The sequence below is a fragment of the Bombyx mori genome, chromosome 26, assembly GCF_030269925.1.
Source record: "Bombyx mori chromosome 26, ASM3026992v2".
Lineage (NCBI taxonomy): Eukaryota > Metazoa > Arthropoda > Insecta > Lepidoptera > Bombycidae > Bombyx > Bombyx mori.
Genome location: NC_085132.1, coordinates 3,012,543 through 3,039,587, shown reverse-complemented (window position 1 = coordinate 3,039,587; position 27,045 = coordinate 3,012,543). Strand labels below are relative to the sequence as shown.

The 27,045-nt window shown below is 36.2% G+C and overlaps 2 protein-coding genes and 1 long non-coding RNA gene across 4 annotated transcripts in view; 1 reads left to right on the top strand and 2 right to left on the bottom strand.

Annotated features, from left to right (window-relative positions):
* Positions 1-105: 105 nt before the first annotated feature.
* Positions 106-2,731, top strand: LOC134201479 (uncharacterized). The gene is made up of 2 exons (XR_009976802.1): positions 106-1,402; positions 1,900-2,731. It is a non-coding gene; the product is annotated as an uncharacterized LOC134201479 (long non-coding RNA).
* Positions 2,517-14,454, bottom strand: LOC101737322 (uncharacterized). 2 transcript variants are annotated; one of them, XM_038020737.2, is made up of 13 exons: positions 14,294-14,454; positions 13,679-13,814; positions 12,420-12,505; positions 11,547-11,628; positions 10,408-10,489; positions 8,627-8,798; positions 7,993-8,218; positions 6,955-7,141; positions 6,514-6,622; positions 6,152-6,263; positions 4,904-4,953; positions 4,067-4,136; positions 2,517-2,639 (listed from the first exon to the last, which is right to left on the bottom strand). In XM_038020737.2, the coding sequence occupies exons 2-13, from the start codon at positions 13,805-13,807 to the stop codon at positions 2,553-2,555; spliced, it is 1,392 nt and encodes a 463-aa protein (XP_037876665.1). In that variant the 5' UTR covers positions 13,808-13,814; positions 14,294-14,454; the 3' UTR covers positions 2,517-2,552. The 2 variants fall into 2 exon arrangements, with proteins under 2 accessions (XP_037876665.1, XP_062532282.1); XM_062676298.1 differs by having other exon boundaries at positions 14,289-14,450.
* Positions 14,455-15,830: 1,376 nt separating this feature from the next.
* The window catches only part of LOC101737173 (attractin-like protein 1), a 40,469-nt gene continuing 29,254 nt past the window's right edge, over positions 15,831-27,045 (bottom strand). The window contains exon 25 of the mRNA XM_012696251.4: positions 15,831-26,523. Coding sequence (XP_012551705.1) covers positions 26,318-26,523 — 206 coding nt within the window. The 3' untranslated portion in view covers positions 15,831-26,317. The remainder of the gene's footprint in view (positions 26,524-27,045) is intronic.

Here is a 27,045-nt window from a genome sequence, read left to right as displayed (position 1 = left end):
ATCAAAAGAGGTGAAGCCAGAATATACCCTCGTGGCTGCTAGCCGATAGGTGAGCGAAAAAATAAACCGGAAAGTAATGATTGACTGACTTTTTTTTTTTCTTCCTACCTAAACTGATAGCCTTGAGAGGCTATTTCAGCGTAAAATTAACTAGTAGGTGAGCTCACGGGGCTCAAACGTGACGACGCTGCTAACACGAACCCCAGCAAGAGCCGTGCTTCGCAGAATCTACCACCGGATTGGAAACGCGACCCACTTAGAAGATCCGACGAGAAACTCCGTGGGCTGTGTCTGTGGGTTAATTTACTCGTCGATTCCTTCGTCGCAAGCGACGGGTTCGACGAGAACGATGCCAGGTGCTTGAGGTACCTAAAAGCACCGTTAGTAGATCCGAAGGATCCGAGATACTCGACGAGACCGGCAATACTGGTATATACTGGTGGTAGGGCCTCTTGTGAGTCCGCACAGGTAGGCACCACCACCCTGCCTATTTCTGCCGTGACTCAGTTATGCGTTTCAGTTTGAAGGGTGGGGCAGCCGTTGTAACTATACTTGAGACCTTAGAACTTATATTTCAAGGTGGGTGGCGCATTTACGTCATAGACGTCTAAGGGCTCCAGTAACCTCTTAACACCAGGTGGGCTGTGAGCTCGTCCACCCATCAAAGCAATGAAAAAAAAAACGTAAATTTTCGTTTTGTTTAATTGTTTTAAAGGTAATCTTGTTTCACACTCGTTGTTAGGATAGCTTCAGTTATCTTCATTATCCTCGCACAGTTCAACGCAACCACACAATTCACACAGCATCGTGCACAATGTTATACAACAAATACACTTGATGCACCGGCAACAAAAGTCACTACAGAGACAGCAACACATTTCTTCACACGCGTGCTTAACCTATCAATCCATTTGCTTCTTCATTCTTTCGCATGTCCAACAACGTGCGTGCTATTTTCTTTCGTCAATTAAACATCTAAAAATTTATTTTATTAACATTTTTGTTACGACATTTGTACGTGTAAGTTCCTATGAGAAAAAATATTCAAAACAATCTTGATATAAATTTTTTGGTTTTGACAGATAAATTTTGGTTAGAAAATTTGAAAGAAGAAATATTGTTGACATATTAAAAATTAGACATAATATATTATTAAATTAGTTACTTTTTGTTGTGAATAGAAGACGATTAGGTAGATGTCGTTGGCTTGCCTTAAAAAGTTAAATGGTTAGGTATTTTAGTATATGTCATTAAATTAATAGAATAGAGAAACTTAAGAAATTTAATCTCAATCAAAATGAGGATTATCCAATATCCGACCCTTTTAATAAGTTTACTTCCGAAAAGAGATAGGAAGGATATTAATGAAGTCCTTTCTCGCCGCCTTTTTCGCACAATTCGCGTTAGTAATCTTAAATAATGTTTTTATTAGATTATCTTGCGTTTCAAAAGATCTTAATTAGATACTTCCTATTACAAAACAAATCACTGGGTCGCATTTACGGCAAAAATGCTGTAGGTCGTGTAGATAGTCTATACTACTATTATAAAGAGGAAAGATTTGTTTGTTTGTTTGAATTGAATAGGCTCCGATACTACTGAACCGATTTGAATAATTCTTTCACTGTTTCTTTCTGTATTCTGTAACATATAATAATGTACTACAACTTCGTAGAACACATTATTAATTGCAAAATGTGTCGATAGTATCTAACTATAGTATATATCTAACTATTAAAGTTATGCCGCAATAAGTGTTAAAAAAATAAAACAACGTCAAATAACGTTGAAATTTTTGTTAAAGACCCGAGCGGAGCCGGAGCAGGCCGCTTGTATTTAATAAAATCGTCTACATTTTGTTTGATGAGATAACCAACAAATCCTTTCAAAATATTTCAGGACTTGACTGCTGTAAACTCAAACCAGTAATTTTAAACTCAAACAATATACAGAATCTATCTAGAACAATAAGAGATCCGATCAAACTTGATCGTCACTAAAACTTTTACGATATAATGTCACGTTTTTAATACGCTTTTATTAGCTTCAGACGCATGTATGTTAGTATGTAACGGAATCTTTGAATATGATTTAGACCCCCTTCAAAACGTCGGATTAACTCGAAATTTGGTATACTTATTAAGGACCGATGACAATTCAATATTAAAAAAATATATTGAAAAAAATGGAAATTCAACTAAAAAAATTAAAATTAAATAATAGTTTAAAAAAAACTAACAAAATACGCTTTTATAGAAAATCCAACAAAAAAATAGAAAATAAATTTTAATAAATTTGAATTAAAAATAGTGTAAGAAAAAATGATTTTATTGTAAAAAAGAGTATTTTATTAGTTTTTTTTAAATATTATTTATTTTAACTCCGACTTCACGAAGTACCTACTTTATAGTTTTCTTGGGCACGAACGACTAACGCTATTACTAACATTAACCTCCACCACTGAAGAAGTCTGTAAGGTAAATGTAACAACAAATATGTCTTTTAAATAAAACCCGTTTTTTTCTTTCAACAAAATCTTGATTTTTACTAAATTATCCTTCATTTTTCTTCCAGGCAACACTAAAACCCGTATCCCTGAACAGCTGATCTGCGCCATCCTTGTCCAACATTAAGGAAACCTACAAAATTACAAGTCTTAATGTACATACTAATACCAATCACTGTCTATGTTACAGTTTCTCGAATTCGGCAAATAAACGCATGACGTTTATCATCGCTTTTTTTAAAATCATGTTTAAATAGTTTGACAATGTTTTTTTTTACTGCTTGGGTGGACGAGCTCACAGCCTACTTGGTATTAAGTGGTTACTGGAGCCCATAGACATCTACAATATAAAGCGCCACCTACCTTGAGATATAAGTTCTAAGGTCTCAAGTATAGTTACAACGGCTGCCCCACCCTTCAAACCGAAACGCATTACTGCTTCACGGCAGAAATAGGCAGAGTGGTGGTACCTACCCGTGCGGACTCACAAGAGGTCCTACCACCAGTAAGAAGTTAAGAACAAGAAGCATAGAAGAAGCATAGAAGAAGCATAGCATAGAAGTTAAGAACACAAGTTTTCTTTTTTGCTTAAATTAGGTGGATGAGCTCACGACCTACCTGATGTTAACTCGTTACAGTTATAAAAATGGCGACACAGAACTAAAGACGCGTTCTAAATCTTAGTTTTATAGTACAATGGTTACTCCGCCATTAAAACTCCTTTTTTTTCTACCTATACTGATAGCCTTGATAGGTTATATCAGCGTTACCCTACCGTGTAGGTGAGCTCTCGGGGCTCAAACCGGTGGTGTTGCCAACACTGGCCCTAGCAAGAGTGGTGCTAGTGCGACCCACTGAGAAGATAAAAATGAAACGCATTAGGTACTGCTTCACGGCAAAAATAGGGCGTACCTACGCGGACTCACAAGACGGCCTACGGTATTGTGACATAAAAGACAATTTTATATAATATCAGAACCATCACGGTTCTAATTTGAACGAAAAAGCTTTTCATACGGATTTCTAAGTAGTTTCGGATTCAAACTATGACTTTTAGATTAACGGGAATCATTTATGAAACTCTAGAGCTTAACACAGAACCACAGTATCCAAAGATCCGTTCAAACTTTGTTTTGTTATAACAACGTTATTGTTTTAGAAATAAAGAATATGTTTATTTGTTACCCGCCAATGATAACGAACGGCATCTGTTTTTTTTCCTACCTATGCTGATAGCCTTGAGAGGCTATATCAGCTTCTCCTTGACGTGTAGGTGAGCTCACGGGGCTCTAACCGGGTGTGTTGCTAACACTGGCCCTAGCAAGAGCAGTGCTTCGCGGAATCTACCACCGGATCGGAAACGCGGCCCACTGTGAAGGATCCGGCGAGAAACTCAGTGGGCTGTCTCTGTGGGTTAATTCACTCATCGAGCCCTTCATCGCAAGCAACGGGTTCGACGAGGACGGTGACCGTTGCTTGTGGTACCTAAAAGCACCGTTAATGGATCGAGAGGATCCGTAATGACATGACCATTACTGTAAGAACGATGACAATACTTACCGCTGACAAAAGCCGTGTGTGACGAGCCGCGACCGTTGACTGAGAGTTCAATAAAGCATTCGCACCGGGCCTACAAATATTGGGTAAGAAGAAGCCAGGCATTGGGAGCGCTGGCACCGTAAGGTCGTCCCTCACTGTGACCCCCATATGTCAACTGTGACAATCTCCTAACATTAAATATATTAATTTATACCCAATTTTTTTTACTCTTGTAGTGGCCTTGTCCATGGGCGATGGTCACCACTTACCATCAGATGGGCCGTATGCTCGTCTGCCTACAAGGGTAATAAAAAAAGCCAAACCGCTGCCTACTAATTTCCACAAGAACTGAACTATATTCCTAAGAAACATATTCTACACCTTCTCAAGGCAGATAATGTGCTTCCCCAGAAATATCTTCTTTAACTTAACACAGTAGCAGTCAATTACCCACCCCAGTACTGGGTTGGGTTGCGATGCCTAGCTATGTACAAGGGCCATTAGAATTCAGCCTTGAAAGGGAAATAAAATCACGCCAGTATCCCAATAGGCGTTTATATCAAATATTTATTTCTTACGCCCCGTAAAGCTGTACCACCATGATTACCATTGATAATCTCAGCATCTTATTTCTGGTAGAGAGTATTCTGAGCACTCACGTATAGATGCCACACTCTTCTACTATTCCTAACATAAAAAAGTTAGTCCACTGCATTCCGACGGTCGTTCTTACAATACAGACTACAAGTAATCTTAAAATGTGTGGCAGTATTGACTCTTGAAGCATCTACAGCATCCAATCGCCATAATGAGAATAATGGACAGAATTAATCAATAATTATTAAATAGAAAGCTCACCTCCTAGGTCGATCTCTCGTCTGCTTCCAATGGTGTTTCGTACAAGGATGCTGTTTAAATGAATTCAGTGTCATTAGTTAATAATTAGGCTATCCATAATGCCGTTTTCTTTTCTCCCACCCAGCTACTATAGAAGAACAAGTTAATCTTTATATTTCGTGCTATGCCTTAAAGAACCGATTTGTAATCATTTATCTATATATATAAAAATGAATTGCTGTTCGTTAGTCTTGCTAAAACTAGAGAGGGGCTGGACCGATTTGGCTAATTTAGGTCTTGAATTATTTGCGGAAGTCCAGAGAAGTTTTAATAGGTAGATAAATATGAAAATGCTCGGAATTAAATAAAAATAACATTTTTGTTTTTCCTTTGATGTGTCCCCAGTCTGACAGATTCCTTTTGTTTGTTTTAAGTTTATTTTATACAAAAGTTTAGGTATTTTATTTATCGATTGAGGCACTACGAAGTCTGCCGGGTCTACTAGTTTTGATACAAAAGTGGTGGTTTAAATATTTTATCACTGATCAAATGGTCTTGATGTTAGTCTGCTACCTTATTCATCAGAATGAATGTAAAGAACCGCAACCCACTGAGAAGAGCCGGCGAGAAACTCAGTGGGTTATGTTTATGGCCTAGATTGCATAAACTTTTCGGCCAGTTCGATGAGATCGCTACCCAGTTTTTTGAGTGCCTAAAAGCACTAAAAGTTGATCGGGAGGATACAATAAGACATGCTTAGGGCGACGGTAGCTTTACATTGCCCCGTCGCCTGGGTTGGGTATGTATTTAGTGCAGCCGCGATAAGGAGATTTAGTAGCATCTCTCGATACAAGTAGAACGGGTATCTCATCCTTTAGGCTACGACGTTTTTCTTCTTTCCCATAGCGTTTCCAGGTGAGGAAAACCCTTACTGAACTTCCAATACAACTATCTCATTACTAACTCTCTACTTCATATTTCTGATATACTGATGTTACTTATTTCTGTAGCAAAGCAAGAAGGGGTTTCAATTGCAAAGATCTTAAATTTCGTGCTTAATGCTAGTGTGAGAGTCGTACAGTCAAAACTGTCTCAAGAGCCTCGTCAGTCAACCAATAGGTATATTTCTTTTCAATTCCAAAGCACATTAAACATTTCAATGTGATTGACATCCCTATCTAAATGCAATACTCAGCTCTTATGCCCCTACCCTTTTTTTTAACCTACCGGTCAAGAAGTAGACTTAAAATAAATAATTAAAGAACTCACGCGAATGACAGTCGGTCTGTAATTGTCAATCAAAGCAGGATTGTGTACGGCAGATATTTTGTATCGATCACGCGCGCTGATCGTTCGCATCTCCACGTTTTCATTGTTACCACTGGGATAAATATTAGGGGTGACATTTATAAGTTTTTCATTACAAACTTTCAGAGCAAATAGAAGTACAGTTTAGTATACCTACGGGAAATGGGACTAGCACGTCCCTGGTGGTCAGAGATTGCTGGAAATCAGGCTATATACTTTAAAATAGGTCTATCCGATTCAAGGTATACACGTTTGAATACAAATGCTTGTTGGCCGAATTAAAAAAAATATAATAATATAAAGAAATCACTTCTTAAACATACCTGAAAATTGACGAATTTGGTTTTTTGTACATTGATTTCTTGATTTCCATAATTCGATGGTCACTTTCATCGCTTTCACCAAACGTCTTCATGGTAGATGCCGGTACGTCTTTGTTTTAAAAAAAAAAGAATTCAAAAGTAGTTACGTACATAAATAAACCTATAAAAGATTAACTGTGTGCTTACTGCGAGTTTTTTAACCTACTCGATAGCGTAAAAGTTAACCCAATTTTATATGTAGTTGGAACAGCGCCCCTAACGGCAAACGTAGGCAAACTATTGAAAACGTTAAAAAACTCTCACTAAGCACACTGATAGTGGAATGTGTCATTAGGCCTCTTGTAGACAGAACCAGCCTATCGCCTACCTATTTCTGCTACAAATGGATGAATAGGAAACCAGTAGAGCGTAATTTCAAAAGTAAAACATGGTGTTCCTCACTTGAAGGTCTAGATAAGCCGTTTTCGTGCTTAACATCATTCTGTTGTATCCTTTCGTTGTACACGCGATCATGTCGTGACCACAAGCTCGGTGGGAGGAAGTCTGGTTCTGATTCATCTGGCCCTTCATATTCGGCTTCGTAATCCTCGGATGCGACATGCGTTGCTGGACCAGGAGAACGACGGACCTATTTTTATTATTGGAAATTAGTTACTAAAAATTGGACGCCTACGATGTACAGGACGTGTAGTTCGAATGGAGACCAGAATGCCAAGACAACTAATATATGGCAAGCCTCAACGTTATCAGGAACTGGAAGGAGAAACTGAACAGAGCAGTCTGGAGAAACATACTAGACCAGGCTAAGGCCCACCTTGGGCTGAAAGGCCTAAGATGAGATGAGTTACTAAAACCAAAATTTCATCATTCACTCAGCCTCTTGCGATATCACGTTGAGCCGGTTTTGAAATTCTAAACACTTCTATATTGGATTTACAAGGCCTTTTAGCCTTTACAATTAAACAGACAAAAAGCGTTCAAACTCTGAACAAACCGTTTTCAAAGTCTTTCAGTCACTGTGAAGATTACAGAAATCGATTAAAAATTTTTTGACGGATCAATTGAAGATAGGTTCCGTGAGGTTCTCGTGAGGTGCGAGTACGGGAGTGCGGATCGGGTTTTGGGCCAAATTAAACGCTCTATAACCGTCGCCCAACAGAACAGGGATGATAAATTGCTGACTATATACTTGTGTACCTATATATATAGTAGGAGAATGATGGATGTTTGATAACTGATTATTGTATTGAATTTTACTTAAGTATAATTACAACTATGAATACCTATTTACTAACTAAACTATCTAGAATAATAGTTTAAAAACGTATCTAATTGCGCTTTATATGTTTATGTTTCTGATATGTTTATTAATGATGTCTAAGAACATTTTCAGCCTTCGGTCAGGTTCAATCTGCAACTAAACGATGTTCGATACCATTCTGTATAAGGAATATGGTAGTCTATGGCGACAGTTCTAACCGGTCCACAGAGCAAAGGATAAGCAGACCGCGGTTTTCTTGAAGTATGTCCGGGGCAGAGCGCTAAAGGCCCAGGCGTGAGGGTTCTCTGGCCCAACATGTTCGTGTGCGAGAAGTCGCAGACTAACAGGAAACGAGGGTAGGAAGATCCATGGCGCACCCCACCACATCCTACCGCCCGCAGCGTCCACACTGCTAGCTGGGTGAAGTGGCCCCACACAGCACCTCTGCACCAATTATGAGATTGTTACAGTAAAAGCAAACGTCTGAATTTTCCTTTAAATTCAATCCTTAAAAAAATTTATGAAAGGTCGAAACCCTTTGCTTCAAAATTAAAAATGGCATCAAATTTTGACGTTTTAATAAATTTTGTCAAGATCCTTTAAGTATAGAGTTAATGCGCATTAAACAACTGTTTGTGAAATGCCTTGTATTGAAATATAGGTCTAACTTGTCAGTTGGTGGTCACCATAGCTCATAGTATAGGCATCGGCATTACGAAGTATACAGCCAAGTCGCTGCCTGTTGCGTATAAAGCTAATTAGGTTTCTCAATTAAAATAAACCATTTAATAATATTGAATAGGTTTCTCAATTAAAATAAACTATTTTATACCAATAATTAAATGAAATTACCTTGACGCCAATCTAAATGGAGATGTCAGCTGTTTCGGAGTCACTCTCCTCTTTTCCCCCCACCACGCCTCTAAAACCCGTCTGACTGCTCGTTGCGCTATTAACCCATCCGTGTCTCTGGACTTACGCCAACGCACCTCCCCCACTGACTGTCCAGCGTATGGGTAACGGACTGGACAAGCACAAGGTAATAAAATCACCTTCGAGGCATCTCTGTGCTTAGTGCGAGTTTTTTAACGTTCTCGACAGCGTAAAAGTTAGCTCATATTTGTATGGAATGGGATCGTTTGCTTTCCTTTGCCGTTAGGGGCGCTGTTCCAACTGCATACAAAATCGGGTTAACTTTTACGCTATCGAGAACGTGAGAATACTCGCACTAAGCACACTGATATTTCACCGCGTTCTCGTTAACTCGCTCACTGGTAGGTATATAGCTGTTCGAGTGGATTGTGAACAATGTTTCATGATGACTAGCTAATGCTAGTTAGACTTGAAATTAGAGAGTTGAAATTTTGATAGCTCAGAATGAAAATTCGAAAAAGCGAAAGTTTAACATTATGCAGCTCGTTTTAAAATTGTGTTCCTTTTGTAATCAATCTATTTTAAAATAGAAAATATTTCCAGTCGAACAGAAGCAAGCATTTTCGAATTTATACCCCTTCGATCAAACGTCAGAGGGCTCGTTGAGTAATTAGGTCAATAAACATCACTGACAGGTATGTAGCGCGTAAAGCATGTCTCTAAATTGCATTTTACTATCTATCTATGGTAGCCTAAAATTCTATTATTGCTACGCTATGGCCGGTAAATTGTATTATTGATGAAAATATAAGTGGGATATCGGTAGGTATTTTTGGTTAATTCACACTGGCACACTTGTTTTATTTTAAAAGAAGAAAATATAAATGACATATATATGATTGGCATAACGACGTTACGAATGGTATTTTTTTAAAAAAAAAAAAAATGTGTGCGTGTACTAGTGTACACACGTAAGAAGTGAAACTTGTTTATGGCCTTATTTTTCGAAAAATGATCTACATGCAACTTTCTAGAAATTGGTTAAATAAAGTTAAATTAGATAAAGTTTAAACAAAAGGATTTTATTATCATAGACATGAATACAAAAAAGTTAAATTAGATAAAGTTTAAACAAAAGGATTTTATTATCATAGACATGAATACAAAACAGATGGCGCGTAACGGAAAAAAGTGACGCGTAACCGAAAAATGTGACGGTAAATTTTTTTCCAACGCCGATAAGGAAGTTTCACTTCAATAAAAGATTTTCTTGTTAAACTAAATATCCACTAAATTCGCCATACCATCCCACATAATGTACTGTTAATAGTCCAAATAAATAAATACGCAGAGATGACGATTGTATGATCTTACATTCAAATTTGAATGCCTATTTATTATTCATTTAAGCAAAGAACGGCGAATCATTAAATCCATCAATTAGGATCTAAATTATTGCTCTCGGGATGCTCTCGATTCAAAAGCATTTTATTCCATATTAAAATAATACTTTTATTCAATTTACAAATAAACTTTTATTCAAAATACAAATCGTAGTAAATTCATCACCGGAGTCCTTATTGTTGATTTATTTTTCGGAGTTTGAGTTACTATTCTTGATTCAAAAATATTTTATAACTTAAAAAAAATACTTTTAGGTTAACCTAACTTAGCGTAAATCTATAGCAATAACAATCGTAGTAGAATCATATTAAATCAAAGTGACTATAGCTTAGAATACATAAAACTAGTTCTCTTACCAGTAGCTCTGCAGTCATCGTGTACAAACTGGCACTGATCAGACAGACGCTGTGCTAGAAATGCCAATTCGCGATCCCATTCCTGGGTGAAAATATCATAATTACCTATGAAGCTGGTGGTAGGACCTCTTGTGAGTTCGCACGGGTTGGTACCACCACCCCGCCTATTTCTGCCGTGAAGCAGTAATGCGTTTCGGTTTGAAGGGTGGGGTAGCCGTTGTAACTATACTGAGACCTTAGAACTTATTTCTCAAGGTGGGTGGCGCATTTATTGTGGCTCCAGTAACCACTTAATACCAGGTGGGCTGTGAGCTCGTCTAACCATCTAAGGAAAAAACCTTTATGAGAGCTTGAACTGGTCAGTAGCATCCATTACCGTGCATATAAGCCGAGACATGACGCAAAACCCTATAATATAAGGCACAGCCTGCCTTTCTCGCTGGGTCTTCTCAGTGGGTCGCGATTCCGATCCGGTGGTAGATTCTGCGGAGCGCTGCTCTTGCTAGGGCTAGTGTTAGCAAATTCTCTCAGGTTGAGCCCGTGAGCTCACCTACCCGTCCGGACGTAGAATAGCCCCTTACGCTACCAGCAAATAGGTAGAGGAAAAAGTAATCAATCCTTTATTTGAAGAGTGGCACGTTAATTATACAATCAAATTGTGAAAACGATGTCATATCTCATGTTGATTATAATCTATCATTGATCGTATAATACAAAATATTCGGTTAAATATTTAATTCATTCAGGTCAATCGATTACCAGAGACACTGAATACAGATCTGAAGGCGTGCTGTTTCGAATTATTAAGCATTCACTTAGTAGCAAATAGCATGAAGCCTTAGGTACTTTATCATTAATAATAATTTAATCTATACTAATATTATAAAAAGAGGAAAGATTGGTTTGTTTGTTTGTATTGAATAGGTTCCGAAACTACTGAATCGATTTGAAAAAATGCCGATTATGCCGCAATAAGTGATCTTTTATTTTTAAAAATAAAACCGTCGAATATCGTTGAAATTTTTGTTAAAGACCCGAGCGGAGCCGGAGCGGGCCGCTAGTCATTAAGTAATAACAATTTAATTATTAATAACGTTATTACGTTCAACTCGTTTGTGATTATAGCAAAACTCACCCACCACCAACATCATGAGTTCTGGTTTCGGAAGTAAGATACCTCCGCGCACTCTTTCGACCCCAGAGGCAATACGGTGACGTCGTCTGCAAATTCAATAAACAATGTATCTGAAGAAACAGATATGTTTTTTTTCTGTATATAGTTTTTCTGTCGTATTCTCGTAGATTCGAAACTTTAGAAGATTTACTTAAAGATATATGTATGCTTAGTGTGAGTTTTTTAACGATCTCGATAGCGTAAAAGTTAACTCAAATTAGTATGGATTAGTAACGTTCGCCTACGGTTGCCGCTAGGGGCGCCGTTCCAACTGCATACAAATTTGAGTTAACTTTTGCGCGGTCGAGAACGTTAAAAAACTCACGCTGACCTGCAATTCGATTCCTTATGTTAGCTATATACAGACACCACTTACAAAGTAGATGAAGCGATCGGTATAGTCGACTAGCTGTATAAAATCATCCTTATATTATTTATTGTTTGAAAACGCCACCTTTAGAGAAGAGATTCCCAATCTATTTTGGGCTAGAGACACCAATTTAAAAAAAAAACTGGTATCCCAGATATCTATAGTCTCAAATACCTTAAAAATCCCATCTCTAGTTTTTTCCCAATAATGCAAAATAAACTTCTTACCAATTTAAAAACTTTGGGGTTTGGTAAACACCTCAACAATGTAATTTTTCTAATGGTGGCGTCAGGTGAGACAGCGACGGCAGAGACTACCGTCTGTCGGGTAGCAGTAATGTGTTCCGAGGATGATGAAGACGATTTCATGTTATTATTGTAGTTCTATTTTAACATTATGGTCCAATGCTCTGAGCGCGATTGCTGATTGCAAACTTTTGTCGTCGACATACCTAGAATTTCGGCTCACCTGTTTATAAAATGTGTAACGTAGTGCTGTAATTTGTTACCGAAATCGATGGCGGTGTAGTTTTCGCAAGAAGAACCCGGTCCAGCCTGGACAAAGATTAAATTTATTCATAGCCTGATCTGAATTTGTCATTAATTACTGTTTTCGAAATAAAAATGAGACATGATTAAGACTCCGAATATTTCACGAAGATATTGACGCCGACAGACAAACTAACTTGGACGTACCTACAGTAGTCAGGATGCATTATCATTTTCCTACCAAGGCGGTCGTACGGTCTAAGTTACTCTCGTCGTTGAAGTCGTCGTGGCCTAAATGATAAGACGTCCGGTGCATTCGTGTTGAGCGATGTACCGGTGTTCGAATCCCGCAGGCGGGTACCAATTTTTCTAATGAAATACGTACTTAACAAAATTAAATGTTCACGATGGACTTCCACGGTGAAGGAAATTGTTGTTTAATAAAAATCAAACCCGCAAAATTATAATTTGCGTAATAGCTGGTGGTAGGACCTATTGTGAGTCCGCACGGGCAGGTAACACAACCCTGCCTATTTGTGCCGTGAAGCAGTAATGCGTTTCAGTTTTAAGAGACCTTAGAACTCATATCTCAAGGTGGATGGCGGTATTTACGTTGTAGATGTCTGTGTCTCGTCCAACCAACTATGCAATAAATAAAAACCGAAGAGGTTGCTATAGTATAAAATAATAAGTTAAACATGGCATGACAATAATCTAAGTTACATTTTGTAATTTAAGTATTAGAAGAATACGATTCTAAATCGTCTACGAAATTTTGATTTATATAAAACTAGCGGCCCGATCCGGCTCCGCTCGGGTCTTTACAAAAATTTCAACGATATTTGACGTTGTTTTATTTTTTTAAATAAAAGAACACTTATTGCGGCATAACTAGTATAGCTAGACATATGCTGTCGCGACACTTTTTATTATTAATAATGTGTTCTACAAAGTCGTGGTACATTATTTTATTCTATCATCAATAGTTTTCGCAGGCCACGCGATGTAAAGAATGTTTAAGGTAATTTTTTTACACCTTGGGTTACATTATTGGAGTTTTAGTAAAGATCCCTAATAATTTACAAAAAAGATTATAATAGCATATGTCACTCGGGAATAGTGTAACTTCCAAACAGTGAAAGAATTTTTCAAATCGGTTCAGTAGTTTCGGAGCATACTCAATACAAGCAAACAAATCTTTCCTCTTTTTATTATTAGTATAGATAAAATACTTCTTACGTTTGGAAACTGGCAGGCAACATGAAGCCCTTTGCCTTGACACAGCCTTCTGTATCTGACAGCGCAATACTGGCTGTCATCGAATAATTGACATAGCGCTGACGCGATCACCACGAGGAAAATGAACATTATCTGACTGAAAAGATAATTAATATTCTATTCGGGTTTCGCAAATCGTAATGCCATAATCGCTACCACCATACAGCGACATAAGGTCGTAGTTTCAATACAGTTGAACTTTGAATTTTGACTTGACTTTGAATTTAAAAGACATGTCCGCGTTGGGGCAGCGGTTTTTTTTTTTGTTGCATAAATGGGTTGACAGCTCACAGCCCACCTCATATTAAGTGGTTACCGGAGCCCATAAACATCTACAACGTAAATGCCGCCACCCACCTTGAGATATGAGTTCTAAGGTCAGTATAGATAAACGAATATACCTAAATTGATAACAATGCACTTAAAATATTTGCTTTTTTTTCTACCTATTCTAGTAACCATGAGGGGTTATTCGAGATTCGCCGAATTAGTAGGTGAGCTCACGGGGCTCAAACCTGAGGACATTTGCTATTAACATAATTTACTACATACAACGAGTACAATATTAGACCTTACCATCTGTATTAAACTGAAATAAATGTGTATTTGTGTACATTTAACTAATTCAGTACACTGTAAAAATATCAAAAACTGAATTGATATATCGAAAATAAAACCATTCTCATAAAATAAATAACAGCAAAAAAACATAGACAATTACAAATGACTAGATTTTGATTACATAATTCAAACTGACTGTCACGCGCATAGACAATGCACTAGGGTTTCCCAGCGATCGACATAAACAAAAATTGATTTTGGGAGCCAGCGAGTTCTAAAGATCAATCCCTATAATTTAACAAAAGTTTTTATTTTAAGCTTTTAATTGTGTTACCTGTACACACATACAAGATGGACTTGTATTTCAGACGGATCAAGTAATTCCGATTCGGTGGTAGATTTAGTGAACTACTGCTCTTGATGACAGGATTAGCGTTAGCAATTCTCTCAGGTTAAGCCCGAGGACTAACCGGTCCGGAGTAGTTGGAATAACTCATTAGGATATCAACGGTAAAAAATACGAAAAAATCAGTATCATTGTTTGTATTTTTAATTTCATTTATATACTAACTTAACCAATCACAATTTTTTTTATAATCTGTATGTATTTAGTATCTATAGGAAAAACTAGATTGGATTTTTAAAGTAATTTGGCTGTAGGCACTTGAGGTATCAGTACATTTCGGCAAAGGGGTATCTCCAGCTGATACCCAACTACCCAAAACAGTTGGGGTACCTATCATTGTACAATTACTATATGATGACTTCAGCTCTAACACTAGGAGCAGGCTTAGGGACCCCGGTAGCCGTACTCGTCGAACTCGACAAAGAGGTCGACGTACAACCTAACCCATGCATCAGCTCGCTGAGTTTCTCGCCGGATCTTCTCAGCGGGTCGCGATTCCGATCCAGTAATAGATTCATTCGCGAGCAGTTGCTCTTGAGTTGTTAGGTCTCCTTCGGAGGCGCTCGGGCAGCTGTTAGAAAATCCCACCCCTTCTGGCTAAACCTGTGTTCGCCCACCTGTCCTGAAAAAGCCTCCGGGTCACCAGTAATACTTCAATCATAAAAAAAAACAATTACTATACACCATTACATTCATAAATTTAATTAGAAAAATCTTTCTATTTTCCTAACGTTTATCTGCTGTCATAATGTTGTGTTTTATAAATGATTAGCATTTATCTGTGGCTTTACTTAATCTAGAAAAAAATCTTGAAATAAAAGAAATGGAATCGTGTACACGGATTATATAAATTTATGTTATGCTGTAACTATACTGAGACCTTAGAACTTATATCTCAAGGTGGGTGGCGCATTTACGTTGTTTAATATGTCTATGGGCTTCGGTAACCACTTAACACTAGGTGGTCTGTGAGCTCATCCACCCATCTAAGCAATAAAAAAACTATGTTTCCCGCGTAAAAAATAAAAAAGTATTTTGCGATTGGACTGTCAAAGTTACCCCAATTGACCGTACTCAATTTGAATACTCCAAATCAATGTGTATCCGACCACATGGCTCTGTTATCGAGAGGTAATAAAACAAAACTTTAATGATCGATATTTTTATTATGAAATACAATAATTTACGGTTTTCTTTTATATGTACAACGGCTTAAAATTAATAACTACGTCTATAAAATATGTTCAACAGTATATAATTATTCTTCGTGTAGTGTAAGATCACACGTTTACAACTATGCAATACATTTTGTGTGTATGAAATACGGTCAGCAAAAAAATACTGTATATTTTAATTATATTAGTTGTGAAGCCCGGGTACGCTCCAGTGATTATCGGTAGATGTATGAAATGCACCAATTTGTTATCTTACAAACGTGTTGATGGTACTATGATAGAAACCTTCAGAGTGCCAACAATAACTGTATTAAGTTTCATCACAATGGGATGAGTGGCTTATGCCGGCCACTGAGGGCACTGAAGGGCCGTCAAACATTCATTCGCAAACCTAGCGGCTGTGCAATGGGTTCGCATACTCAATTTGCGAACCCGTTTGCGCTTCCTCCTACACTTGTTTACGAATGTCTCCTCCTTTTTAATTCGTCAATAGAACATTGAAGAGAAAAAGAGTTTTGAATTCTTTCCCAGACATCATTAACAGCCATGCTGTTTTTATGGGATTTCTTTTGATGGAGATACGCTACACAGTAGACGTCACGAACTATGAAAATGGCGATACGTCCGTTACCTTAGCAATCGTCGGCGCAACTGGGCAAACGAATGTGTGGGAGACTACGCGAAGGTTCGCAGTTCGCGCGCTTTGATGTCTGTTAAAAAACCGACACAGCTTGGAAAACCACGAATGCAGCTAAAACTTTGCATAATCATTTGCAAATGCCGTTCCACACTTGCGGGTTTGCGTATTCGTGCGCATGTGAGTGACCGGTATTAGGACCGCATAAAGGACAAACGTATAAAGAAAGATTAATTTATATTTTATAATTGAAACCCATTGATGGAACACAGCCTAGACAAACATATAAACATTTTTTATTTACGATTTTATGTATAGCAATCGGTACAATGGTTTCAAAATTCAATTCATTGTAGATTCAAAATAAAACAACAAAATTCATAGAGTAAATTTCGTTTTAACATATAAAAATTTGCTGATAAATTAAAGACAATAATTAAGAAAAGAGGACAAAAAAATTTAAAAAGTGAATACCAATCATTTTAGTGACACGTGACATTAAGATCTTTGTTTTATTAAAGCGTTTTTATAAAGAATCATGTATTTTATTTCATTTTTCAATGTGTATTTTTTTTAAAGATTTTAAACATCTTCGCCGAGAAGTTTAAGATTCTAAGAATATTGTGCTGTAAAAGAAAATAATATAATGAAGTTGATTAATTTGAGACCAGATTAGAATGAGATTAAATCTAATCTGGTCTCAAATTTGAGATTAAATGAAACGAGATGAGACGGAACGAAAAAAAGTCCCAGTCCCAATGATTATTTACTGAGAATTTTTCAGTGGACTTTTCGGAAGAACCAGATGAATCGCGTTTAGCGGCTTTATTTCATTATACCACATTAGTGCGCTTTCACAGACGCTAAACAATTAATAAACCACCGTTATTACATATTTAAACCCGTAGAAGCACTAAATGAACAAAATAAAACAATTCACGTAACTTCGCTCCTCGTGTTCCCGCCAATTCGTCCTACATCAACTTTTGCATGTACCTAAATATTGAAATTCATTAATACAATATGCGTAGACACCTTTTTTAGTTTATTAGTAAACACACATCAGGTTTGAGCCCCGTGAGCTCATCTACTAGTTAAGGCTACGCTGAAATGGTCTCTCAAGACCATCAGCTTAGGTAGGAAAAAAAAGTAAGCACTTGGCATTATAGAAGCATAAAGTTCAATGGCTTAAAACGTTTCATGTTGTAATCGACGCTAAGCTTAATATTAATTCAAAAAATTTGCATATAAGTAAAATAAATCAATTTTTCACCTCAGCAGCTCAAACATGCCGCTTTTGCCGCGAGACAACAGTGAACAAAACGCGATTTTGATTCGAGCGTGGGTCAAAGTAGCTTTTTAATTTTTCAATCTTCAGTGCCACGAATTGGCGCCATTCAGTCATTTTTTTAAACATTCGAATTTAACTGTGTTCTGTCTCTTTCACGTGCATATAAAAAAGCGAGTGAAAAAAATATACCCCTTCGAAATTCGATTTTGGAATACGACCTCAAAGAAAACACGTTCGGAAACGCGTAATGCCCTAAAATTTAAAGATATTTTTAATAAAGAAATTACGTTTTTTTTTTAAATAGTTATTTCAATCTATTCCTGTTCATTTCTATGTCTCCTAAGTAATGTGTTCTCACTGCTGAGGTGAAAAGTTATGTGTGCTACTTCGAGAGCAAAGTTTTTTGCATCTCATGCTGTTGAGTCCCTCATTACGCTCAGGATTCTATGATTGATTCACTCGCTACGCTCCAAAATCAACACTCGAAACAAAAAAAACAACTTTCCTCTCTTGTTGCACAAATAACTATTTGCAAGTCAATCACGCTGGAAAAATGAGAACCTATTCCGATGAAATTTTGTATAATTATAATTCATAGCCTGGATTAACACGCAAGATACTTTGTATCACGGCGCTAATACGCGAGAGCATCAGCAGAGCAACTCCTAAATAAGACAGTGCGTTTATTGGCTTGTGATATTACGTAGCAATGGATCTACAAATTGGATCGGTGGTCAATGGACCAGATATAGACATAGGCAACTTTTTATCGCAGCAAAAAAACTACGTCTTGCATTATTATTTACTGAATTAAATATATAACACGGGTTAAACCGCGTCAATACATCGACATATGCAAGGGATGACATTGCTGATAATTTAACTAAAAATTTGTGTGAGTTCGCATGGGTAAAGGTACCACCGCCCTGCCTATTTCTGCCATGAAGCAGTAATGCGTTTCGATTTGATGGGTGGGGCAGCCGTTATAACTATACTGAGACCTTAGAACTCAGTGGGTGGCGGCATTTACATTATAGATGTCTATGGGCTCCAGTAAACACTCCAGTAAAACCAAGTCGGCTGTTAGCTTGTTCACGCATCTATGCAATAAATAAATAAAACTGAGTTACAATGTTATTTCTTGCATCTGTGGCGATATATTAAATTTTCCACCAAACTCTTAGACGGGAGGACCGATTTCCCTAAAATTCTTTTTACAATTTCATAAGTTTTTTTTTTAATGGCCGGACTTCTACCGGGCGTATTAGCGTTATTATAGACATGCAGACAAATATTTTTAAGACAACATTTGTTCTAAATATTACGGTCATAACTTGAAGCGAGACGCCAAGGCAAAATAAACACTAACGTGACGAAATAAGGACAATTTTTGCAAAACAAACAGAATACATATCGTGTTACTGATCACGCAAATTTTATTTTTCATTTCATATTACTCGAAAATCATTACGTTACGATTTAGATAAATTGTTTACGTAACATTAATATCGTCTTTACATTAAAATTATAAAAAAAAAACTAGTAATATTTTAATTAATTGTAAAGCTTTACAAAAAATACTAGAAACCACATTGGTACTTATTCAAAGACGGTATTGTGATGTTAACGTTTTTTAATTACGAATCACCTTAATGTTTTTGGACTATGTCGCACGCCGAGACTGGCAACACTAAAAACAAGCTTTCAAAAATTTTATTTAAAAGCGCTTTAAAAAACTTACTAAACATGAAAAAAATCACTTAAAACATCTACAAATATCTAGCCGAACACTACCGATGCTGCACTTTTACAAAACATTAAACACTAAATATTAAAAACAAAGCACTAAATGGCAGTTACGATTAATCGCAAAATACTCCTATTAAAATACACATCTTGGTTTTAATACGCGGCTCATTGGAATTGAATTAAAAGAGTGCATGTTTTAATTACCTTACATCTCTATCCTTGAAAAAAATAAATTTTTACACGCTTTATATTAGCTTCACTTGTATGTATGTTTGTAACTGACTCTTTTAGACGCGATTTTGACCCACTTTAAACGGCCAGATTTCATTCAAACTTTGTAGATTTGTCGAGGACCGATGACAATACACTAATTTGATAAGATTATTCCATTATTCAATTTGCAAAATAAGATTTTTGCCAATTTATATAATTTTTTATCTATAGTCGATAGATACGGCAGGTATTGATGTTAAAGTACTTAATAGTTTTAAAAATATGCTTTTATAGAACTACTACTACTACGACTACTTTTTAACTAAAAAATGAAAAATAAATAATAGTTTAAAAAAAACTAAAAAACACGCTTTATATAAAATTCAACAAAAATAGAAAATAAATTTTAATAAATTTAAATTGAAAATAGTGTAAAATATATTTTATTTAAAAAAAAGCGTGGGGTGCTTTTTAAGATATTATTGAAATAATAATTCTTCTACACATATCTGTCAGAAAAATATTTATAACTAATAACACCATGCACCCCACGCTTTTTTTAGAATAAAATATATTTTACACTATTTTAAATTTAAATTTATTCCATTATAGTCCGTCAAACATAGCATGATACGCGGGACAGTTGACATATCGATATTTCTAGTATATCGATTTTGCAAAAAAAAAAGTATACGGAATTAGAAAAACTAACAAAACGCGCTTATATAGCACACCGTATTAACAGCTCGTTTAATTTTAATTTACATTCTGTTGATACTGGTCATGATATAAGAGCGAAGTTATAAAATTATTGTATCTTCATCGGTCCTTGAGGCGTGGGCAAATTATCAAGTTAATCGGATGTCTTGAAGTCTGTGAAAATGAGACTCAAAATTTTTGTTACATACAAACAAACATATACCAAGCTAATCAAAGTATAGAATTATGTTTAACGTATGTACTACAGACAGGGAAGTTTTTAAAGTGTATCCAGGGTTATTAAGATTAGGATACAAATATTATTGGTAGATAAATCAAGATACCGGAGATATCAGTCTATATTAGCTGATCACGAAAAGGCCTTAAAATAGAAACCATTGTATTATCAATACACTGCAATACTTTAAAGAGTTCAATCATATTTTATATTTTACCGACTTCAAATACAGAGAGCACTAAATTAGCTTACTCATATCGGATAAGGGCTGATCCATTCGCGATCATCAGTTCCAAAGAGCAAGAGGAGTTTCATAAACCGAAAAACTACAAATACAACACAGATCATGTTGGTTTTGTGTGCGCAACTATTATCATTATGATAGTAATATTTTGACCTTTTACAATTATACAGGGTATTACAAACCTACCCGTAAAGCCAAAAGGAGGTTAAATGAGGCCTTATAACGAGTCCATTCACAATATTTAAGAACCGTAGTAATGCGATATAACATATACCAAAAAAAAAAAAAAAATTCACTGATGTGCAAACCCTATTTCAGTAAAATTAAAAGTAAACTATTCAGAATGTACCTACGTTTGAAAAAAAGCTCGAAACAGTTGTAGGATATCGATTAGATTTGAAATTGACAACATTTTTTTTTAACTTGACATGTTTTGAAGCCAGTACTTGAGTATAAAGACATCCTTGTATTATTGAGGTAGCAAACATTTATGAATGAAAAATAGAAAAACTATTATATTAGGTACATACGTAGGCGTTTCTGTTAAATAATCTTGTTCCCTGACATGACAACTTACTACGGTTGACAAAATTTTTGTCTTTGATAATTAATTACTAGATGATGACCGAGCATTGCTCGTTTTTTTTTTTTTTTTGATAACGCCATCTTGTTGTTTCTTTAAAGCGGTTAGTTGCCCTCAATTAAGAAAAATAGTATTATTATTCGCCAATAGACGTCGGGAAGAGTTGATTATTGAAAACACGAATAAAACAACATTTTCTGAAAATAAATCGTAGCTAGATCGATTTATCGCCTTCGAAATCCCTTGTATACTAAATTTTATGAAAATCGTTGGAGCCGTTTCCGAGATTCAGATTATATATATTAATATACAAGAATAGTTCATTTAAAGGTATAAGATTATTATTGTAATATTTTGACCTTTTACAATAATTATATATTTTTTATTAGTTACTAGTGGTAGGATGGCGAGAGTGAATGATGATATGAGAGAGAGAGGAGTGATTGTTGAGCTGATGGCTGATAGAAGAGAATGGAAGAGAAAAATTAGCTGTGCCGACCCCACCTAGTGGGATAAGGTGAAGAAAAAAAAAATGAGAAGACTGGTGGTAGAAATCAAACCCGCAAAATCATAATTTGCGTAATTACTGGTGGTAGGACCTTTTGTGAGTCCGCACGGGTAGGTACCACCGCCCTGCCTAATTCTGCCGTGGAGCAGTAATGCGTTTCGGTTTGAAGGATGGGGCAGCCGTTGTATAGTGAGACCTTAGAACTCATATCTCAAGGTGGATGGCGGAATTTACGTTATAGACGTCTATGGGCTCCTGCAATAAAAATAATTAAAAAAATAATAATCATAATTCAACATTATCCACACACACAAAACCAACAAGCAAAAGGATTACATATCCATAACATTATTAATAATTAATATCAATTATACAAGCACATAATGTTATATTTATTATTATTATTTTTTTACAAAATATACAAGTCAGTCGTAAGGTATATCTCACGAAGGCGCGATACAAACTAAATACACGCGTGTTCGCTAAAATGATATAAAATAAAGTATAAATATGTAACCCCTATATGATTTATGACATAAATTTTAAAAGAGGTTATAATAAGCCATACAGGTGACATAAGGGTACATTTGTATCTTATTTCCATAGCTAATACACAAAAAATAGTTATAGATAAGCAACTCAGGCACTCAACATAAATGTTTACCGGCGTCGGCCACTAGATGGCTTCGCTTCAATTAGTTTCTCATTGCTCCTGTAGATCGCAGTAACATATTACCAATCCTACATTTTATTTTCATTGAAGGCATTTGTAAATTTTCAGAAACCAAAAATTGATAAAATTTAACATATAAGTTTAGGGACATCCGCTACAAGATGTCGCTAGTTTCCATACAAAAAATATTTGTCTTAAAGCATCGCAGTTTCAGAGCCGTGGTTGTTTCTCTTTACAGAGTAACTTAGTTTGTGCTATAGTTTTACTCGACTAAACTTTCTTTTATGGTTCATAATACAATACATTATAAAACAACATTTAAGATATTGTTTCACATACAGTTTTGTTTATGTTTCAATATTGAAAATGTTTGGAAATCTTTGAATCAACATCTAGTATCTTGAATCGTATTATTGCTTTCTAAAAACCACATATGCCCTAGAACTTGGCTATAAACACATACCGTTTGAGCCAGTGGATCCATCACAGATATAGATTTTGTAGTTTCTGGGGTAGTTGTGGTAATTTTGCTATAAAATTGGGGGATATCCGTGTCCCAAGATGTCCGTTCTGGGTCTAGCTAGAGCGTTATTTTTCACAGAATATGTGATGCATCGTTTCCCATCCATGGAGGATCTAGTCTTTATCTAGGTTCATCTTGCAGCATTTGCACGACCAAAACGAGCAGTGACCTCTGTGCTTAATGCAAGTTTTTTAACGTTCTCCATAGCGTAAAAGTTAACTCAAATCTGTAAGCAGTTGGAACAGCGCCCCTAGCGGCAAACGTAGGCAAACGCTATCGAGAGAGACAACTTTTACGCTATCGAAAACGTTAAAAAATTCGCACTAAGCACACTTAAAACATTAATCACATCTTCCATTCTTATAAAACGGTTCAAAGTTCGGTATAAAAATCTAACTAACAATATTATAACGATTGTTATTGTGATGTTTCAAAAAATATATTGCAAATAAGTAAAAAAAAAACACTACAGCTAATCTATTTCATACATTTAATCTACATTTTAAGATTCAGACGTGTTTTTTTTTTTATTTGACTAATAAAATGGATTCAGAAACATACTGCCAAATAGCAATAAAATGATGATCGAATTTCATTTAAAAATAATAATATTAAAAAAAACATCTAAATGCAAAATAAAATTATTATTAATTTATTTTTTTAATCTATACAAAACGTGTAAAAAATTATGGCCTAAATAATATATGGGGAATGTGAAGAACATAGGGAAACACAATTAAAATTCTATTAAATTCTAAATAATTTCATTTCACTTACAAAAATGTTCGTAACACAAAATCGAGATTGTAAACATTTTATTTATTTTTATTTTTAATTATATAAAATCACAACTTGCTATATTGTCTTCAGATAATAAACAAAAGTCTAAAAAAAAGTCCAAAAAGAGGCAGTGAAATATCATTAGTCATTTCTCGTTTACGATTTCAGCAACCGTGAGCACCGATGAGCCCACGCCCGTAATGAAAGCAGAATACGAAGCTCAGACAAGGAGCTTCCAAAATTAAATAAAAAATCAGATTACACCGGAGCGGGAAGCATTTTTCATTCATTAAGTTAGCCACGAATACTGTTCGTATTAATTAGTTCTCATATAGTGAGCCAGCAATGTAACTAGTGGGTAGTTTTCATTTAGCGATTGACACAGGGGCACATGGATTACCTTAAAGTTTAAAATCCTATGAACACTTGAATCTAAATCAATAAAAAAAACAAACTAGACGTCACTGGATCCATTCATCGAATACTTAGTAGAACTTAAAAGCATAAAACTAGTTATATTTTTAACAAACGATCTTTCATTTTAAATAGCGTTTAATTAAGCTAACGTCCACAAAGTATATACACATATTAAATAGTATCATTAGTTAATACCCCGTTAATAACAGATCGCGCTAATTGTACGTTCATAAGATTTTCCAACTAGTACAGCTCCGTGAAATCTTGCAGCGCGTTGTACACTGCGCGTTCCAAATAACTTGCAATCGTGTGATCAAGAAAGTACGCCTCATTGTTTCTATCGTGTCTGTCTTTTTGAAGTGAAACTTCTAATGCGACTTCTAACCAGGTTACGTTAAACGTTTAACGCTCCTGGGGAAGGGGAATAGAAAGAGACAGAGCGAGAGTGAATGCGTGGCACTCGATCGCATGCGCGTAGTATACCTGTCACAGACCAGCGCGAGCGTTGGCAACGAGTAGCGTCCAATATTATAATGAAGTACTTAAAAAATATATAATATAAATGTTGAAGATGTTGCATCTCTTATACACAGCATTCCATATAACAAGAGCAATCTGATTTAAGGATGAAAGATGAAGAAAACCACAATACTACCACATCGAAAAAGAAGTTTCACTTCATTCACGTGCACCAAGTTGTATGGGCACCGTTTTTTTATTTTCAATACTGTTCATAATAACATCGTATTTCTTGATATATATAGTTATAACAATTTAAATAACTTAACATTTTGAATCATTCATATTGTAATAAACGAAGACTGATACACCAGATGTTTTTAGAGCATACCTAAATTAAACAATAAGTGGTTCTGTCTGGGAAGAGGTCTATGGAATTGTTTTGGTGAATCTTGTCACTCACTTTTTACTATCGTACCATTGGCAACATTTTCCTACAATGAGTGAGTGCGTTTACAAAAATCACTTAAACCCTTCCTTCGAAACGAACTACCCTCCATGGTGTTTCCTGAGCGTTATATGCCCTTCCTCAAACCATGTTAGAAGATCGACTTCAGCAATTAGCAAAGTGAGCCAACGCGTGAGCTGCTCACAGCGGATAGATTGGACGCCCTACCTACACAAAACTTGTCATAGTTATTGTCATAATCATGATCGATAAAACTTTTCCTCGACGAAGTATACATTAAAAAATCCAGCTGCTATTTTATCAAAAACACGCAGGCCATCAAAGTGTTGCACTTAACTGCTAAAACTACAAAAAGTGCACTTACAAAGTCATTTCATTTTAATTACATTTGGCAACTTTATACATGGAAGTGACTTAATTATTATTAACTTAAACAAAAAAAAAAAACATAAATATTTTACAATCTTTAAAGCGACTCCGATTTACAATTATTATATTCTTCACATACATATTAATACTTAAATATTACGTTGGGTTATTTTTTAATTCATTTAAACTAATCAAATAACGAATATAAAATAAATATATATTGACACGTACCTAATTGAACTGGTTAATTCATTATTGCAACGGATATCATTGCGTTAAAAATATATTAAAAAAAAAAAGTACCGAACGTTTGTGTTATTGATAATTTAAAAAAAATTAATATATATAAAAAAAATTATTGCTACGTGTCTATGTTGTCATGTTCGAATGCGGCTACAGAAAAAATAATTTATTAAAACTAAAACGTTTCAACATTACGTTTCGGTGCGCACAAGCTGATCGCCCGCCACGTGTCCGCCATCACATCACACGCACCAAGTCCATTCATTTTTCTTTTTGCTTAACGACTCCAACGCAAACGTATCCTATTTAACTGCCAACGCGAGAATCACGTACCCGTGTTCAGGAGCGCGCCCGCTTGTGACGTCAGCGGGGACGGGCGCGCTTGTTGTTGTGCGGCGCGTGGGCGGGGGGGTGGTGGCCCAGCGTGACCAGAGCAGAGGCCACGGCCAGCCCGCCCAGCGGGGGCGCCCGCCCCGTGCCGCCCGTGGGCAGCCGCACCAGCAGCGACAGCACCGCCGCCCTGCCGCCCGCACACGGCTCCAACGCTACTGGGGCAGGAACTCCACTACCTAACACAGTAGTAACAATATTTATTTACTAATTACACATACTAGAGTTCGCTCAATTTTAGAAATTTGACCACGTTTGATTGAAATACGTACTCAACAAATGTTCACGATTGACTTCTACGGTGAAAGTATAACATCGTGTAATAAAAAACAAACCAGCGAAATTATAATTTGCGTAATTACTGGTGGTAGGACAACTTGTGAGCCCGCGCGGGTAGGTACCACCGCCCTGCTTATTTCTGCCGTGAAGCAGTAATGCGTTTCGATTTGAAGGGTGGGGCAGCTGTTGTAACTATACTGAGACCTTAGAACTTATACCTCAAGGTGGGTGGCGCATTTACGTTGTAGATGTCTATGGGCTCCAGTGACCCCTTTACACCAGGTGGGCTGTGAGCTCGTCCACCTATCTAAGCAATAAAAAAAAAACTAGAGTTCGTTCAATTGTAGAAATTTGACCATAAAAAGTTTTCATTACGTTTATAGTTTTCGTTACCAGGTTATAAAATCCCTTCCTTATATGAA

What these genes read in the sequence shown, in the direction of transcription:
- LOC101737322 (XM_062676298.1), bottom strand. Translation starts at nt 14,428, where the DNA reads ATGTTTTTTTGCTGTTATTTATTTTATGAGAATGGTTTTATTTTCGAT. An exon ending in GTTACACATTTTATAAACAG is followed by an intron (nt 11,629 to 12,419) that starts GTGAGCCGAAAT and finishes TTGAATTTGCAG; the next exon opens with ACGACGTCACCGTATTGCCT. An exon ending in CCATTTAGATTGGCGTCAAG is followed by an intron (nt 8,219 to 8,626) that starts GTAATTTCATTT and finishes TAATTGGTGCAG; the next exon opens with AGGTGCTGTGTGGGGCCACT.